The 17,124-nt window shown below is 37.8% G+C and overlaps 1 protein-coding gene across 2 annotated transcripts in view; it reads right to left on the bottom strand.

Moving 5' to 3' along the window:
• Positions 1–17,124, bottom strand: part of LOC136268424 (tyrosine-protein kinase receptor UFO-like) — a 59,313-nt gene that overhangs the window by 28,986 nt on the left and 13,203 nt on the right. The window contains exons 5-14 of one of the 2 annotated variants that reach the window (XM_066063762.1): positions 10,980–11,419; positions 9,298–9,433; positions 8,386–8,522; positions 8,229–8,330; positions 6,110–6,187; positions 5,848–6,059; positions 3,932–4,041; positions 3,716–3,875; positions 3,528–3,664; positions 2,815–3,020 (exon numbers count right to left, since the gene is read on the bottom strand). In XM_066063762.1, coding sequence (XP_065919834.1) covers positions 2,939–3,020; positions 3,528–3,664; positions 3,716–3,875; positions 3,932–4,041; positions 5,848–6,059; positions 6,110–6,187; positions 8,229–8,330; positions 8,386–8,522; positions 9,298–9,433; positions 10,980–11,419 — 1,594 coding nt within the window. In that variant the 3' untranslated portion in view covers positions 2,815–2,938. Of the gene's footprint in view, positions 1–2,814; positions 3,021–3,527; positions 3,665–3,715; positions 3,876–3,931; positions 4,042–5,847; positions 6,060–6,109; positions 6,188–8,228; positions 8,331–8,385; positions 8,523–9,297; positions 9,434–10,979; positions 11,420–17,124 lie in introns of those variants that run through there. The other variant, XM_066063761.1, reaches the window with a different exon arrangement.

Genomic DNA, 17,124 nt, shown 5'->3' with positions numbered 1-17,124 from the left:
TGTTCAAAGTTTTGTTTTAATTTCCGGCTTAATTTCTTCGTTTTTTTCTTCTTATGCCGTGTGGGGGCTTTGATTTCTTTTCGCACACTTAGCAAAAATTGCTATAAAATGCAAACGTGTAGCTTGATTGCCTCGATCTTTAATGGTGGATTCACGTACCAAGTTTGTTGTGAATCTGAGGAATATTCAAGGAGTTATGAGCATTATTCACGTAAAAAAGATCAAACTTCTGTCACGGCTACAGGGTAAACCGAGTATAGAAATAACTTGAACATTTGTGTGTAGATGGGCTGATCATTGTAGCAGTGCTTTTTGATAGTTTGAATAGCAATAGAGTTACAGCGACAAAGTTATAAAGCAAAAACCAAGCAAGTGTAAAATCACGGATTGAGATACTCTAATAGAGCATTCACCGCGGGGTAAAAAGGTTTGGAAATAATGTCGAAATAAACTTACCATAGTTCGAACCAGGGACCTCCATACCTAACACCTGCATCCTTAACCACTGAACCACTGCTACCTTGGGTGATCATCTCACTTAATTTCTGCTTTATAAATGAAATTTCTAGTTGAAATCTGCTTATAATTAAACGTTTGTAATTTCATAGATCTACTAATAGAAGTACTAGATTGTTCTAGGACATTCTATGTATGTTCTATTAGAAGTCCTCAAAAAATGTTTACTCTATTAGAGTATTATAATAATATTATCAAATATTGAATTAAATCATGCAATGAAATACATTTATAAGTCTGTCTTCAATAATCATCATTGTATCTACATAGAAAAGAAGAAACGTGAGTAAAAACAAACCTCAAAGTCAGCCATAGGCTGGTTTTGGGGCCTCATAAAGTACAAAAAGAAGTGAAATCCACACAATAACAGCCAAGCTGTGAAAAAATGGTGCGCCCTTAAAAAACCTGGGTGAAAAAAAAGTTGTGAAATCAAAGGTGGCGGCCAAGAAATGGCTGCAATGATGTTAATGCTAATAAATTTTAACAATGCACACACAGCCATTGTTAAAGTTTATTAGCATTAACATCATTGCAGCCATTTCTTGGCCACCACCTTTGATTTCACAACTTTTTTCACCCAGGTTTTGTAAGGCTGCACCATTTTTTCACAGCTTGGCTGTTTCTGTGTGGATAGACCTTTGACATACAGTATATAGATTTTTATCATTATGATATTATTGACTGGTATACAAACTATTCAGTTTGGTCTAAAGTAGCATACACATCACTTAACTTTTACTGGCTATCTTTTTCAGATGTTATAGAGATGGTATAAACTTGATGTATATACTGGCTTTTTTAAAAGCTTCAAGCACTCCAAACACTGCTGGATGCTGAATATACACATATTTACACTATAAACATGAGAATAGGCTGGTTCATATTTATGGAAGGATCTGTGTACTATCATTCAGTTACGTACATGTTACTGCGGGAATATCAGTTAAACTCACAATTGATTCTGGCTCTGAAACCACGTGGTACAGTTTGTATATCACACACACATGTGCATGTGCTACACACATGTGTGCATGTGCTACACACATGTGTGCACACTACACACATATGCCCAGTGTGTACATTGAGTGTGTGGGTAGAAGGCTGGAAACCTGGTTGATAAAGGACCTTGCATATGATAAGTGTTATCCAGGAAAACTAAACATACGCAAATAGCACCACCAGGAATGTAAATGAAGAACTGATCAGTACCACACAAAATAACAGTATTTTAATCTTATAGATTCATGCTAACTACTGTACAGTTGTGGCAGCTAATTGAGTTCTTGCACTACCAATGAGTAAGTTGGTCTGTCATGTGGTGGAAATTTCCAACATGACTTCATTATACACGAAAGACACAAAATCAATGACATAATTGTCATTAAAGTAACGTATTTACCAGAGACAAGCGGATTGCACACAATCAAGTGTGCACAACAATGAGTATGCAACATGCAGTAAGTGTCTTGCATTACAGCATTAAATATGAAGGAGAGCTAGAGGGCCAACTGGTCACTCCAAATCCATAATAATGCTATCAGCTGAATGGAAATAAATCTTTCAATGAATATCTTGCTATCACAACATGAGCTAAAGTAGCTGGCATGATCCTTCCATTCACTTGACTAGCTCTATACATAAGTGCACAAAATTCCTGACATCCACTGAATGAGTAGGTAAAAACTATGAGTCCTTGTACCTTCCATTGATGGACTATCAGATACAGTGGAATCTCTTATAAAGAAATCTCTATGGGTTTTCCTTTTTTTGGAAGTAAACATCCATATGAATCTAGACCTGTTGGGACCAAAATCTTTGTTAATTTTTACTATTTTGTTCTTGATTTATATTACAGCAAAAATGATAAATCACAAAACATCTGGTATACAGTGTGGTCCCTGCACACCTAGTGTAGCACTATCAACTGCAAGAAAAAACACTCACTACAACATCAAGCACTATAATGCCATTGTGCCCTATATGTGCCATACAGCATGTGTACAGAATATCTCTGTTTGTGTCTGGACAATAAAATCTCTCTTACAGTAGCTTAAATGTGCCAGGTAGACACAGTATGTCAAAATGTGTGACTAAAAAGGGAAGAATGAGTAATGGGAAAGATTCTTTATAGGGTGTCAGTATTGCTGTTTCTTTTGTGGTTGGGACATCAGCATGAGACGCTGAAAGTGCTTAGCTACTAAATAAACATGGAACTTTGTGCTTGTTTTAGAGCAAGCAGGAATTACACACATGTAGTCCTCCTGTCTATATAGTCTCACCAGTCAGACCCATTAAATCTTTTTCTTAATGAGGTTATCTGGCTAGTTGACATGACAACCAACGAGTTTACATTCGCTACATACAATATTAGCTATTTACATATCACTTCACAAACTGACTACAGTATTGTATTGTATAAGAACTAATCAAGTTCTTGTACCAGCAACAAGAATGTTGGTCTGTCTTGTGGTAGAAACCGCCAACACCATTTCATTATTCTGTACCTAAACAACACAATCACGTGTAATAATTTTAAATCACAATAAAATAAAACAATGGTATATAGATAATATGCATTCATGCTTGTATAACACATTCCTTTGTTAGAGGCAGGTTATACACAATCAATAATTGAGATTGAACAAGCTGCACGTGTTTTGCATAGCAAACTCGATCAAGTCAGCCAGTTAATTTCATAAACAGTATGCACACATAGGGCCTTATTATTTAGTTACAACACAACCACTATGGATGTTTGACTGCTCTCCATAAAAGCAATCCTAAAAAGTAGATGAAGCTATAGACTAAAGCAACAGAAATTGTAATAGCAAATTCAGTCATATACCGTATAGCCTAAATATTTCAAGGGGGGAAATTTTTTGCTGATTTCGCGGTTTTGGGGGTTATCAGCAAAAATTTTATCCTTGAAATATTTAGACCTCCATATAGTCTAATATAGCACATTTAGCTACAAGGTTCTATTTATTTAGGACTATACACATATAACATACATTTCATCAGAGCAGAGAGGTGGTTGGTCCAGTGTTCCTCCTCCCTTCAGATAGTTGGTCATCTGAAGCACATCCACTGAAGGGTATGGTTCTAACCCCAATGAGAAAATCTCCCAACAGGTTATCCCAAATGACCACTGTACAGGAACAACAGCTCAGCATCATTTATTACTAATGTCTACACTTACAACATCTGACTTAGGTGTAAATACTTTATCATACAATGATTCAGGAGCTAGCCACTTTACTGGTAGAGGAGTACTTTGCTTTAATCTATAATAGTCTGACACATAAACATCACGAGAAAATCCAAAATCAGCCACTTTAACTGTCATGTCTTTATCCAACCTGTACAGTAATAGCAACACCAGTAACACTCTATACTATCATGTGATGTTTCCTACATGCAATTCCTGGCAGCCAAGTCACGATGTACAAAATGTAATGATGAAAGGTAGTCCATTCCTTTAGCAATGTCACAGCACATCTTTGTAAGAACTTTATTGCTCAGTCCCTACATACAAAGCCAACCACAATATGCAGGTATTATTTATTATCCGCAAATAGTGATAACCACTATAATCACAACAAATGAAAGTGTGCATATAAAACAGAATATTGACTTTTGAAAAACAGTTATAACAGCATTAGTTAAAGAATCAGTAGCAGACCCTGGGAAGGGTCTTAGTTTACTACTAAAGAGATTACTTTATTCAATGTTAAGTGCCCAAACCACATAAATTATTTCCTTTAAGCATTTTTAAATACTAGTAAGTCTATGACTGATTAGTCAAGGATTCAAATCTTTCTGCAAAGATCTGGAATGGAACTGTGAAACAATGTGGTGGAGTGAGTTTATCTCACACACCATCGATACCACAATTTACAGCCGATACCAATATCCGATATTTATTGTCTATTTCCGATACAGGTTTTCTAATAAGCTGATATTAAATATTCAGTTGATACTTAATAATTGTAACCGATATGTATTATTGTGAGATATAGCATAATAAGATTATATAGCGTAATCATTATGGCTGTGTTGAATTTACTAAACATTGTTCACAAACCAAACTTGTCTTACAGCCCTACACCATAGCTAGCCAGTTAGATATAGTTGCACAACGGCAAACATTTTAAAAAGCATCTAAGCTGCATGATGGAGGAGACATTTTCCAGGTGCATCAACGCTTTATTAGGAAGTTCATGTGGTGGTAATGTACAATCATTCCAGCATTAAGTGAGTATCAAATTATAAAGTAGGGACCGCAAAGGTCTGGAAGTGGCCCATGAAAAAACATCACCTAAAAACTAGCCTCTCTTTTCCCTGATGACGATGAAGCAGTATTGGTTAGGTAAAACTAAGCCCAAACAAGCCTTCTGATCAACCTGAAATGCTTTCAACAAGTTGCAATGAAATTTAATGGAATTTTCTAGTGACTGACTGACTGACTGAGTAACTGACTGACCGATTCCTTCAGACAAGCGTAACTCAACAACGGCTACGACTACACGAGCTTGATTTTTTCACTGTTCAACGTTGCTTCAGCCGGACACATGCCTTTTGGCATACCGCAGTATGTACAATACATTCTTCATGGACTTACCAGTGTCCTCTTTTGTGTCTCATTCATCTTTGCTGACAGCAAAAGGTGTTGATTTGGCGGTAGCATGTGATGGCTTCCCTTCCCTTCATAACAGAAATCATCCATATTTTTCATAGTGGCTACTTTGATTGCAGAGGTGCTTTTCGAACAGTTCTTGATTCGTAATACTGTGTAACGGGTTGAAACGTAGCTGACAATGAAACGTAATGGGTTCAGACGATAATCGATAGCTGGGGTGCAGTGCCATTTCTTTCTTTTGATGTGGTATGCATGGGTTCACCAGTCATAATAATTTTATTTTACAAAAAAAAGTTAACAAACAACCACACAAAAATATTTGGAATTTTTCAGGGACCGTACGTAGCACATTGATAAAGAGTACTGAAACAAGCTGGAATAATGTACTCACAGTAAAACAATAAGAAGTGTTATATCCCTACTGTGCATTTCCATTTTGGTATCTTGAGCACAGTAGGGATATAACACTTCTTATTGTTTTACTGTGATTTAATATTGTGCACTACTCCAGCTTGTTTCAGTACTTTTATCGATGTACTATGGTCCCTACGCTAGTTGAAAATTCCTGTGTACTTGTAAGAATAGAGGCTTGTATGTAAGCTGACATATTGGCATATTTAAAATGAATGGATATGTCTGAGCAGTTTTTAAAAGTTCAAGGACATAGCTGACCAGAATGTGCTATGCTATACCTCTGGAAAATCTGTCATGTGTATTAGACCTCCCCTCTTAGACCTGAGAAATGACTTAACATCACCATTGTGCATATATGGTAATATCATCAGTGGTAGGGATTCACTTTGGATGATACTAACACCAATAAGACCCAATACATTGGGGTGATCAAATTGTTTAGCTACAATACATTCTTTAACGAATTCTTCAGTCTTAGCAAATGAGGTTGCTATAGAGGGAGAGTAAATTACATGCATATACCTACTATATGGTTGATACCTTTCAGTGCTTTAATAGCAACATCGATTGTTTCACCGTCTTTAGTGTACAATCCCTTGTGCACGTTACCAAAAGCACCTATAGAAGAAACTTAAATAAGTACAAGTGGATAAACAGTTGTTTTATTGTACAGAGGACTTTATTACAAACAAGTACAAAGAATTTTAGGGATAAAATAAAAAAGTTGAAACAACAGAAAAGGATGATAAACATAAAAGAGGTCACTTACATCTGCAGATATACTAGTGGACACTTTAATCCGTACTTTTATTTCTATGATTTTTAAAATCCTAATTTTTTTGTTTACTTTTTCTGTAACATAATTGTGAGTGCTGAGCCTGACCATACTGCATCATAAAAAGAAACACTAGAGCCCAGGAATGATTGTTGGAGTGTGGGGGACATCACTAATCAACCACAAATTGATCAACACCCACACGACCACACAGATCCCATCGATATGGTCCTGCAGCTCAGTTCATACATACATTTATAAAAGAAGCTTGTTGTCACTAACTAATACCTTACAACTAGCTAGCACTTCCTACTCTGCTAGACACCTCTACATGCATGTATAGCATGTGCTTGTTGCATGTATATTATATCGTGTGCAAATCACGGTCATGTTTGTTTTTAGACACTACATGAATTATAAAAACATTAACAGATGTTATCAATGTGAGATATTGTACCTTGAAGGAGCACTGGGATGTCTGCCCTTGCAGGTATTCCCCCACAAGAGAGATCACGTAAACACTACACAGCGTCCATCGTTATCAACTTTAATTCCTAGTGTCTACCTTTACTGGATAAATTAACCTGATCAAAGTCTTAACACCATCTTTCAAATTGGTCTAATCAGCAGCTCCTGTATATACTCACACTCTCAGCAAGACTGCCCTCTACATCTGTTGCTGCCTTCAAGCTAAACTCCTTGCCATCATGTAATGTCAATGCAGCACTCTTTGCATTACTAAACTTCTCACAGCATGGAGAACTTTTGAATAACAGATATTGTGTGCCAGGACTAAACCTTGAACCAAACAGAAATAAACTTACAGGTGCAGCCACAAGAGACTGTCATGTACCAACTGCAAGGCCTCTTGTATAGAGATATGGTTTTTTGTGTATATGTATGTAGCCAAATACGAACTGATCTACTCAGTCTGAGCTATTTGGCCACAAAGCATAGGGATCAAAACCCATTTTTGAAAATGGGATGGAGCTATGTCCCCAGGAGTGCAGGAGATGGCTAATCAAATCTGGAAATGACGTAGTAAATTTAATCTTGCTAGGACATATGACCGCTCAATGCCGAATGCATATTTCTGGCATTGCATGGTTTAATTGGTCTTGTATATCTCCTTCCACAAAAATCATACTACCTTTAAACCCTCACAGTGTATTGATATGATGATGGCAATTGTATACTGGCAGTGTCTTTCAAAGTTATTATTTGTGGAAGAAGTTCCACTTGGTACCTTCGTAAAAAATCTGTCAAAACACTAGTAACCACTAATGCTAGTATTTAGTATTTATTGCACTAATAATGGTAAGTGTGAAATTGTATAGCTTTATAATTTCCAATCTTGTGATGAAAACAATCCTCAAATGTATTACAGAACTAGTTCCTTAGCACCAATGTGGTGAATATAAAGATTATTTGTCTCTAGTGTCAAATTGAAAGGTTGCTGATGTTCGCAAGCTGAGGTGTTTAAACTGGTAAAGGTCACATGAATTACTGTGAGGATTGCAAAACCGTTGCTACGGTACCATTCAAATGTAATGTCGTCTCGCAAGAGTGCGAGCGATTAAAAAACTTGCTAATTAAAGGGCGTGGCAGCTGTTTTGCTAATGAGTATTCATCCCAAACAAAACAGGATGAATACTCGTGAGCGAAACAGCTGCCATGCCCTTTAATTAGCAAGTTTTTAATCGCTCACACTCTCGCAAGACAACGTTGCATTTGAGCGGTACCGTATGTACATGTAAATAACTCACAGTAGCAGTAGCACTTGTTTGTTTGTAGCATGCACCTTTTACTTTCTTGATCACACAACTCACTACCATGAGTCTTGACATGACTCCCTACTGTGAGTCTTGATATAAAATTACGTACCTTGACCGATTGGTGCCAGGATAGTTAAATTGTCAGAGTCAATTATATGCCCTACAAGCTGTATTTCAAACTCTCCGAAAATGGGTGGAGTAACTTTAGTCACTATAATAATATATACATAAGTGAAATACGTCATAAACAACAATATCAGACTTACCAAATGAATTAATCCTTTTCCTGTTATATTGCTTCCTTAGTGATTTGGCAGGGAAGCTATGATACTCATGATCAACAGTCATTGTTCCACTATCATAGTTGGGATTACTCATCATACGGTTTAAAACTACCACAAAACTGTAGGACATTGTACAACATGAGTAACCCAGTATACTATTAGCGTCAGAATAAATTATAAGAGCTAATACAGACTATGACAAAAGTGCTGAAACAATTACCTGCAATGCAAATTTAATCCTTACTAGTTTATTGTAATTCACATTCAATTCATTTCTTTCTCCACAACCATGTAATTGTTGATTCATAGCAATGTGTCAAGGCTTTAGTAGTGGTTGTCATGATAATTATCTGTGAATTCTGTAGTGACCGGGTTGAAAAATCAAGCCCATAATGTTAGCCATAATTGAGCTATGCTTGTCTGGAGTCTGGAGGCATCAGTTAGGCAGGCAGGCAGGCAGGCAGGCAGGCAGGCAGGCAGGCAGGCAGGCAGGCAGGCAGGCAGGCAGGCAGGCAGGCAGGCAGGCAGGCAGGCAGGCAGGCAGGCAGGCAGGCAGGCAGGCAGGCAGGCAGGCAGGCAGGCAGGCAGGCAGGCAGGCAGGCAGGCAGGCAGGCAGGCAGGCAGGCAGGCAGGCAGGCAGGCAGGCAGGCAGGCAGGCAGGCAGGCAGGCAGGCAGGCAGGCAGGCAGGCAGACAGGCAGGCAGGCAAATTCCATTGAATAAAAGTTTTTAAAATTTGTAGTAATCTATTGGATTGTACTGAAGGTTATACCTAACCAATACTGCCAAGGGACCAGGATGGCATAGTTTTGTGGCCAGAAAAACCCTAACCTCCACTACTGTACTGTATGATATTGAATGTACATATACAATACTGCTTATACACACAACTTACTCCTTTCCTTTCCTTCTTTTCCTCCATATATATGCAAAAACTATTATCAATATTACAATCAGTATTATTGATACAACTGACGGGACAATGATGACTGCTGAGTTTTGTGAATTGCTGCTACTGCTGCTATATGTAGCTACAGTGATACACATAAAGTATATATGTATATGCATTGTTGTACATCATACATGCAACAATTATTTTGTGGATACTATTAAAGTTATCTAATTGGCTATTGGAAATACTTTTTATTAATAATGGCAAGAGGTGGGTATTTGTCTAACTATTACAGTTCCATACTTTTCCACAACATCATCATATGCGATTCACGGTGTGCGCAAAACAAATTCTGTGCCAAAAGTGTATTGCATGTACAACAGTATTGAATACATACAACGAGACACAAATTTACATGATACATTTCATATGATCTATTATTAATTCTAGTGGTCAGAAACTACCTACAACACCTCTGTATGTACATGCAAGTTAGGTTGAAATTTATTGAAGCTTGAAATGTTTTATCTCTCTAAACCACAGAACAACTGACAAATCTGTATGTGAAATATGCCAATAAGACAAGCATTTTATTTCATTTGACTTTCAAGTATGTTTTCCAGAGTGTGCAGTATGCCAAACAACAATTAAGCCTATAGGAATGTTGGAATGAAGAATCACAAATATACCAAGGAGCTACATACTTATCAACTCTTAGAGCAACACAAATATTTCTAACACAATACCACTGCCATTTTTATAATTTAATACACATCATATCTTGTGGGCAATATATAAATGCAAAAAGATAACTACATGCAGTTCTTAGGTTTTAACTGCAGTGACAAGTGTTTAATGACTATCCCACAATGGTTCTAAATGCATGTGATTGCTCTATTAGAGAATATTATATATAATTTTAATAATGAAATTTGACACACTCAATGAAACAGTTAAACATTTTAATATAACTGTTTCATTGAGTGTGTCAAATTTCATTATTAAAAGTGATTTAAATAGTCAACTGATTTCTAGAAACTGATGAAACCTTCCTAGAGCCATTGTCAATAGCAGTTGAAAAGTTATGACTGAAATACCTGTAGTCAACAATTGCTATAGCTGAAAATCACCTGATATAAATACCAAATCACATTATTTGGAAAATTAAACTGGCAAATGACCACCGTGTATATGTCGTGCTTACTCATAAGTGTAAATTCCTAACTGGGAGCTAGGGGTGCTATCTATTTTATTTATAAAGGCTTGCTTGTATAACTGTACAACTATGAAGTTTTACAATGCCAAACAGTAGCAGCAGCTGACGGAAACAAGTTTTCAGCTGAGTCTCAAATCATGTCTGGACTTCTGTACAAACATATATGCATGGTAAGCCATTTGATGCAGTGAATAGCATAGTGTACGTCACACACTACAACAACTTAACCTAGTATTTTCGATGCCAAGAAGTTTTCAAGTCAGATAAACCTTAAGGTCACTTCAGTCTTAGAGCAACATATCTGGCATTATTATTAGTCATTAAGCACTGGCAGTAAAGCATTTAATCTATGTATGTGTACACACACACACACACACACACACACACACACACACACACACACACACACACACACACACACACACACACACACACACACACACACACACACACACACACACACACATACCATTAGGAGTTGGTATTGGAACAAAACATGTGGATGCTGTAAAATATTGCTCTTTAAAATCAGCATAGTAATCGTTAAAATCTCGACAGCCAAAAGCAGGAAAATGACTTTGAAGGATTCTATCAGTCTCAGAGTTCAAATGGTTAAGGATGTCACGCAAACATAGTCCAAAATAGTCTACCACTAGTGCGTCACAGGAATGTGTGCAAGGTATTATGAGTTTAAAGCTCTCACAAGGTGGGAATTTGTATAGACAAGTAGCCCATTTTACTATGACACTGCAAAATGGGATTACACCAGATGACTGTTGTAGTCTAGACACAACTCCTTCAAAAGCTGTAGTGATATCAATATTGAATTGTGTTGTTGCAACATCAATTGCATAATCTGTGAAATTCATTTCATTCCTACAAAACTCATTCTCAGGAACTGGTATGCATCTGTAAGTAAAAGTGTTATACTGACGTATCTGGAACATTCTTACCACTAAATCAATTTTATTATACATGTAATAGTTGTAACATGGGCATGAGGGATTTGCCTGACATGTATGCCCGACTGCCTGACAGCCACAGGCCCGAGAGCAGAAGGCATACATATCAGGCAAAGCCTGAATGTCCCATGTTACAGCTAATACATAACACTTCCTATCTGTATCAGGCTGATAGCCTGCACAGGGCAATCAATCACCCAAGCCAATACAGGTGAAACCACTGGCTCTATTATATACAAATACATAAAATGTTCAACTAGAGTAGGGATCATAGCACATCGATAAAAAGTACTGAAAAAAGCTGCATGGAGTAGTGCATGATATTAAATCACAGTAAAACAATAAGAAGTGGTATATCCCTACTATGCTCAACAGCAATGCACAGTAGGGATACAACACTTCTATTGTTTTACTGTAATTCAATATCTAATCAAAAACAGCCAAGCTGTAAAAAAAGGTGCGGCCCCCAAAAAGGCCATGGTGAAAAAAGATGTGAAATCCAAGGTGGCGGCCAAGAAATGGCTGTGATGGTAGGTTAATGGTTACATTTTAATAACAACAATTCAGGTGAATTTGGTGCCAAGACCAAGCGGCACAAAATTCACCTGAATTGTCGTTATTAAAATGTAACCATTAACCTACCATCACAGCCATTTCTTGGCCGCCACCTTCGATTTCACATCTTTTTTCACCATGGCCTTTTTGGGGGCCGCACCTTTTTTTACAGCTTGGCTGTTTTTGATTAGATATCAATTCTTTTTGTATTTTTATACTGCAAAGCCGGCCTATGGCTGGCTTTGGGGCTTTTTTAACCCATGTGTTTTTTTCTTTAACACAGGAAGAAGAAAAGAACTTAAAGAAGAATTTTAGTACTTCAATTATTTTTGATTTTATTAGTAATTATACAAATTATATACATATATTTATTACATGCCCATTATTCCCCACAGGATTTTTTTTGCAGCTGATCTCTCTACTGGGTGACTTGAAATGTAGCTGAACTATATACAGGATGGTTTCTTTGTAGCTGAACTCTCTACAAGGTAACCTCTTCTAGCTGATCTCTCTACAGGGTATTTTGTTTCTAGCTGAACTCTCTACAGGTGATTTGTTTGCAGCTAAACTCTCTACATGGTGGTTTCTTTGTAGCCGAACTCTCTACATGATGGTTTCTTTGTAGCTAAACTCTCTATAAAGTGACTTCGTCTAGCTGAACTCTCTACAGGGTGATTTTTTTTGTAGCTGAACTCTCTGCAGGGTGATTTGTTTGCAGCTGAACTCTCTACATGATGGTTTCTTTGTAACTGAACACTCTACAACGTGACTTCTTCTAGTTGATCTTTCTACAGGGTGAATTGTTGTAGCTGAACTATCTACAAGGTAACTTCTTCTAGCTGATCTCTATACAGGGTGATTTGTTTGTAGTTGAATTCTGTACAAGTGGTTTCTTTGTAGCTGAACTCTGTACATGATGGTTTTTTTGTAGCTAAACTCTTTACAAGGTGACTTCTTCTAGCTGAACTCTCTATGGGGTAATTTCTTTGTAGCTGAACTCTCTATATGATGGTTTCTTTGTAACCGAACTCTCTACAAGGTAACTTCTTCTAGCTGATCTTTCTACTGGGTGATTTGTTTGCAGCTGAACTCTCTACATGGTGGTTTCTTTGTTGCTGAACCCTCTACAAGGTGAATTCTTCTACCTGATCTCTCTACAGGGTGATTTGTTTGTAACTGAACTCTGTACAAGTGCGTTTTTGTGGGTGATCTCACTGCAGGTTGATTTGTTTGTAGCTGAACTCACTAAAGGGTGATTTTGCTTGTAGCTGAACTCCTTGCATTGTATCTAGTTTCTAGCTGATCTCTCTACAGGGTGATTTGTTTGTAGCTGATCTCTCTACAAGTTGATTTGTGTGTAGCTGATCTCTCTGCAGATTGATTAATTTGCAGCCGATCTCTCTACAAGGTAATTTGTTTGTAGCTGAACTGTCTATAAAGTGATTTATTTGTAGCTGATCTCTCTGCAGGTTGATTTGTTTTAGCTGAACTCTCTACAGGGTGATATACTTGTAGCTGAACTCCTTACATTGTGTCTAGTTTCTAGCTGATCTCTCTACAGGGTGATTTGTTTGTAGCTGATCTCTCTACAAGTTGATTTGTGTGTAGCTGATCTTTCAACTGGTTGATTTGTTTGTAGCCGATCTCTCTACAGGGTAATTTGTTTGTAGCTGAACTCTGTACAAGGTGCTTTTTTGTAGGTGATCTCACTGCAGGTTGATTTGTTTGTAGCTGAACTTACTAAAGGGTGATTTGCTTGTAGCTGAACTCCTTACATTGTGTCCAGTTTCTAGCTGATCTCTCTACAGAGTGATTTGTTTGTAGCTGAACTCTCTATAAGGTGATTTGTTTGCAGCTGAACTCTCTACATGGTGGTTTCTTTGTTGCTGAACTCTCTACAGGGTGTTTTGCTTGTAGCTGAACTCTCTGCAGGGTGATTTGTTTCTAGCTTATCTCTCTACAGGTTGATTTGTGTGTAACTGATCTCTCTACAAGCTGATTTGTTTGTAGCTGAATTCTCTGCAAAGTGTTTTGTTTGTAGCTGACCTCTCTTCAGGGTGATTGTTTATAGTTGATCTCTCTACAGGGTGATTTTTTTGTAGCTGACCTCTCTTCAGGGTGATTTGTTTCTAGCTGATCTCTCTACAGGGTGATTTTTTGTAGCTGACCTCTCTTCAGGGTAATTTGTTTCTAGCTGATTGCTCTGGAGGTTGGTTTGCGTGTAGATGAACTCTCTACAGGGTAACTTGCTTGTAGCTGAACTCCTTACATTGTGTGTAGTTTCTAGCTGATCTCTCTACAGGGTGATTTGTTTGTAGCGGATCTCTATACAAGTTGATTGTGTGTAGCTGATCTCTCTGCAGGGTGATTTGTTTGTAGCCGATCTCTGTACAAGGTAATTTGTTTGTAGCTGAACTATCTATAAGGTGATTTGTATGTAGCTAATCTCTCTGCAGATTGATTTGTTTTAGCTGAACTCTGATTTGTTTTTAGCTTATCTCTGTACAGGTTGATTTGTGTGTAACTGATCTCTCTACAAGCTGATTTGTTTGTAGCTGATCACTCTGCAGGTTGATTTGTTTCTAGATGATCTCTCTACATGTTTATTTGTTTGTTGCTGATCGATCTAAAGGTTGATTTGTTTGTAGCTGAACTCTCTGCAAAATGTTTTGTTTGTAGTTGATCTCTCTACAAGGTGATTTTTTGTAGCTGACCTCTCTTCAGGGTGATTTGTTTCTAGCTGATATCTCTACAGGGTGATTTTTTGTAGCTGACCTCTCTTCAGGGTGATTTGTTTCTAGCTAATCGCTCTACAGGTTGGTTTGTTTGTAGCTGAACTCTCTACACGGTGATTTGCTTGTAGCTGAACTCCTTACATTGTGTCTAGTTTCTAGCTGATCTCTCTACAGGGTGATTTGTTTGTAGCTGATCTCTCTACAAGTTGAATTGTGTGTAGCTGATCTCTCTGCAGGTTGATTTGTTTGTAGCCGATCTCTCTACAAGGTAATTTATTTGTAGCTGAACTGTCTAAAAGGTGATTTGTTTGTAGCTGATCTCTCTGCAGGTTGATTTGTTTTAGCTGAACTCTCTACAGGGTGATTTATTTGTAGCTGAACTCCTTACATTGTGTGTAGTTTCTGGCTGATCTCTCTACAGGGTGATTTGTTTGTAATTGATCTCTCTACAAGTTGATTTGTGTGTAGCTGATCTCTCTGCAGGTTGATTTGTTTGTAGCCGATCTCTCTATAGGGTAATTAATTTTGTTTGTAGCTGAACTCTCTATAAGGTAATTTGTTTGTAGTTGATCTCTCTGCAGGTTGATTTGTTTTAGCTGAACTCTCTACAGGCTGATTTGTTTGTAGCCGATCTCTCTACAGGGTAATTTGTTTGTAGCTGAACTCTCTACAAGTTGATTTGTGTGTAGCTGATCTCTCTGCAGGTTGATTTGTTTGTAGCCGATCTCTCTACAGGGCAATTTGTTTGTAGCTGATCTCTCTACAGGGTGATTTATTTGTAGCTGACCTCTCTTCAGGGTGATTTGTTTCTAGCTGATTGCTCTGCAGGTTGATTTGTATGTAGCCGATCTCTCTACAGGTAATCTGTTTGTAGCTGAACTCTCTATAAGGTGATTTGTTTGTAGCTGATCTCTCTGCAGGTTGATTTGTTTTAGCTGAACTCTCTACAGGGTGATTGCTTGTAGCTGAACTCCTTACATTGTGTCTAGTTTCTAGCTGATGTCTCTACAGGGTGATTTGTTTCTAGCTGATCTCTCTACAGGTAGATTTGTGTTGATTTGTTCATTGCTGATCGCTCTAAAGGTAATTGATTTGTTGCAGTTGAACACCCTGCAAAGTGTTTTGTTTGTAGCTGATCACTCTAAAGGGTAATTTGTTTGTAGCTGAACTCTCTCCACAGTGACTTGTGTGTAGCTGAATTCTGTGTAACTGAATTCTCTAGAGAGTGACTTAATTGTAGCTGAATTCTCTACACAGTGCATGACTTGTTTATAGCTGAACTTTCTTCAGTGTGACTTGTAATGTTCTGAATCTCTATAGTGGTATATTTGCTTAACTCTCCTCATGGTGACTGTCTTCTTGCTGAACTGTCTATAAGATTAACTGTTTGCAGCTGAACTCCCTACAGAATAACTTGTGATGTAATAAAATTCTATAATGGAGTAAATAAATTAGCCGAATGCTCTATTAGGGTGACTGTTCTATTAGAGTATCTCGATCTCGCATTTGCTACACGGAGTTGGCTTTCGAATCATAACTCAGTGGTTTGTAATCCGATTCTTCTGTACTACTGCAAGGACTTTCTATGAAGATTATTCCAGCTATACACCGCTATTCAGCTCATTGCTCTAAGCGGTTTGCCTAGTAGGCGTGAAAACTAATACTTTTTTATTCATAAAAATCGATCGCGTAATTGTGACACAGGTTGGGTTTTGTGTCATATCTCCGTGGTCTTTATCTCGATTCCTTTCAAACCACCAAAAGGCACTCCTACGATGGTTACTCCATCTACATAGCAATTTTCAACTCATTCCATGAAGCGGTTTACCCTGTAGGCGTGACAACAAATCGATCTTGTTTTACGCGAATAATCGGTCATATCTCCTGAACCATTTATCGGATTTGTACCAAATTTGATGCTAGGATTCACCTTTGGACTCCCTTTCTGTGTGCCAAATTTCAAGGCGATCGGAGTACGCGTTTGCTTGTTATAGCAATTTTTGCAAGTGTGCGAAAAGACGAAGAAGAAGAAAAAAAAACGAAGAAAAAAAAAACGAAACTTTGGCAGCTCGTATCTCGGAAATGGCTGGAGCGATTTCCTTCAAATTTGGAATGTAGACTCCCTTGGCTGGCGGGCAACTGTGTAGCAAATTTGGTTCCAATCAGATAAGTGATCACCGAGATACAAAGGTGTGAAAATGACGTTTTCGTTCTTCCTGTCAATATACTCACGGTGTGGCGCTCCGGCTTCTTGGGCCGCACGACACACTACCGTGTGTCTTGATCATGCACTGCTACATACAGCTTGTTTCAGTATGTTTTATCGATGTGCTATGGTCCCTACTCTAGTTAAAAATTCCAA

The sequence above is a fragment of the Dysidea avara genome, chromosome 10 (assembly GCF_963678975.1).
Source record: "Dysidea avara chromosome 10, odDysAvar1.4, whole genome shotgun sequence".
In the NCBI taxonomy this organism is placed as follows: Eukaryota; Metazoa; Porifera; class Demospongiae; order Dictyoceratida; family Dysideidae; genus Dysidea; species Dysidea avara.
This window is presented reverse-complemented; position numbering and strand designations above follow the sequence as displayed.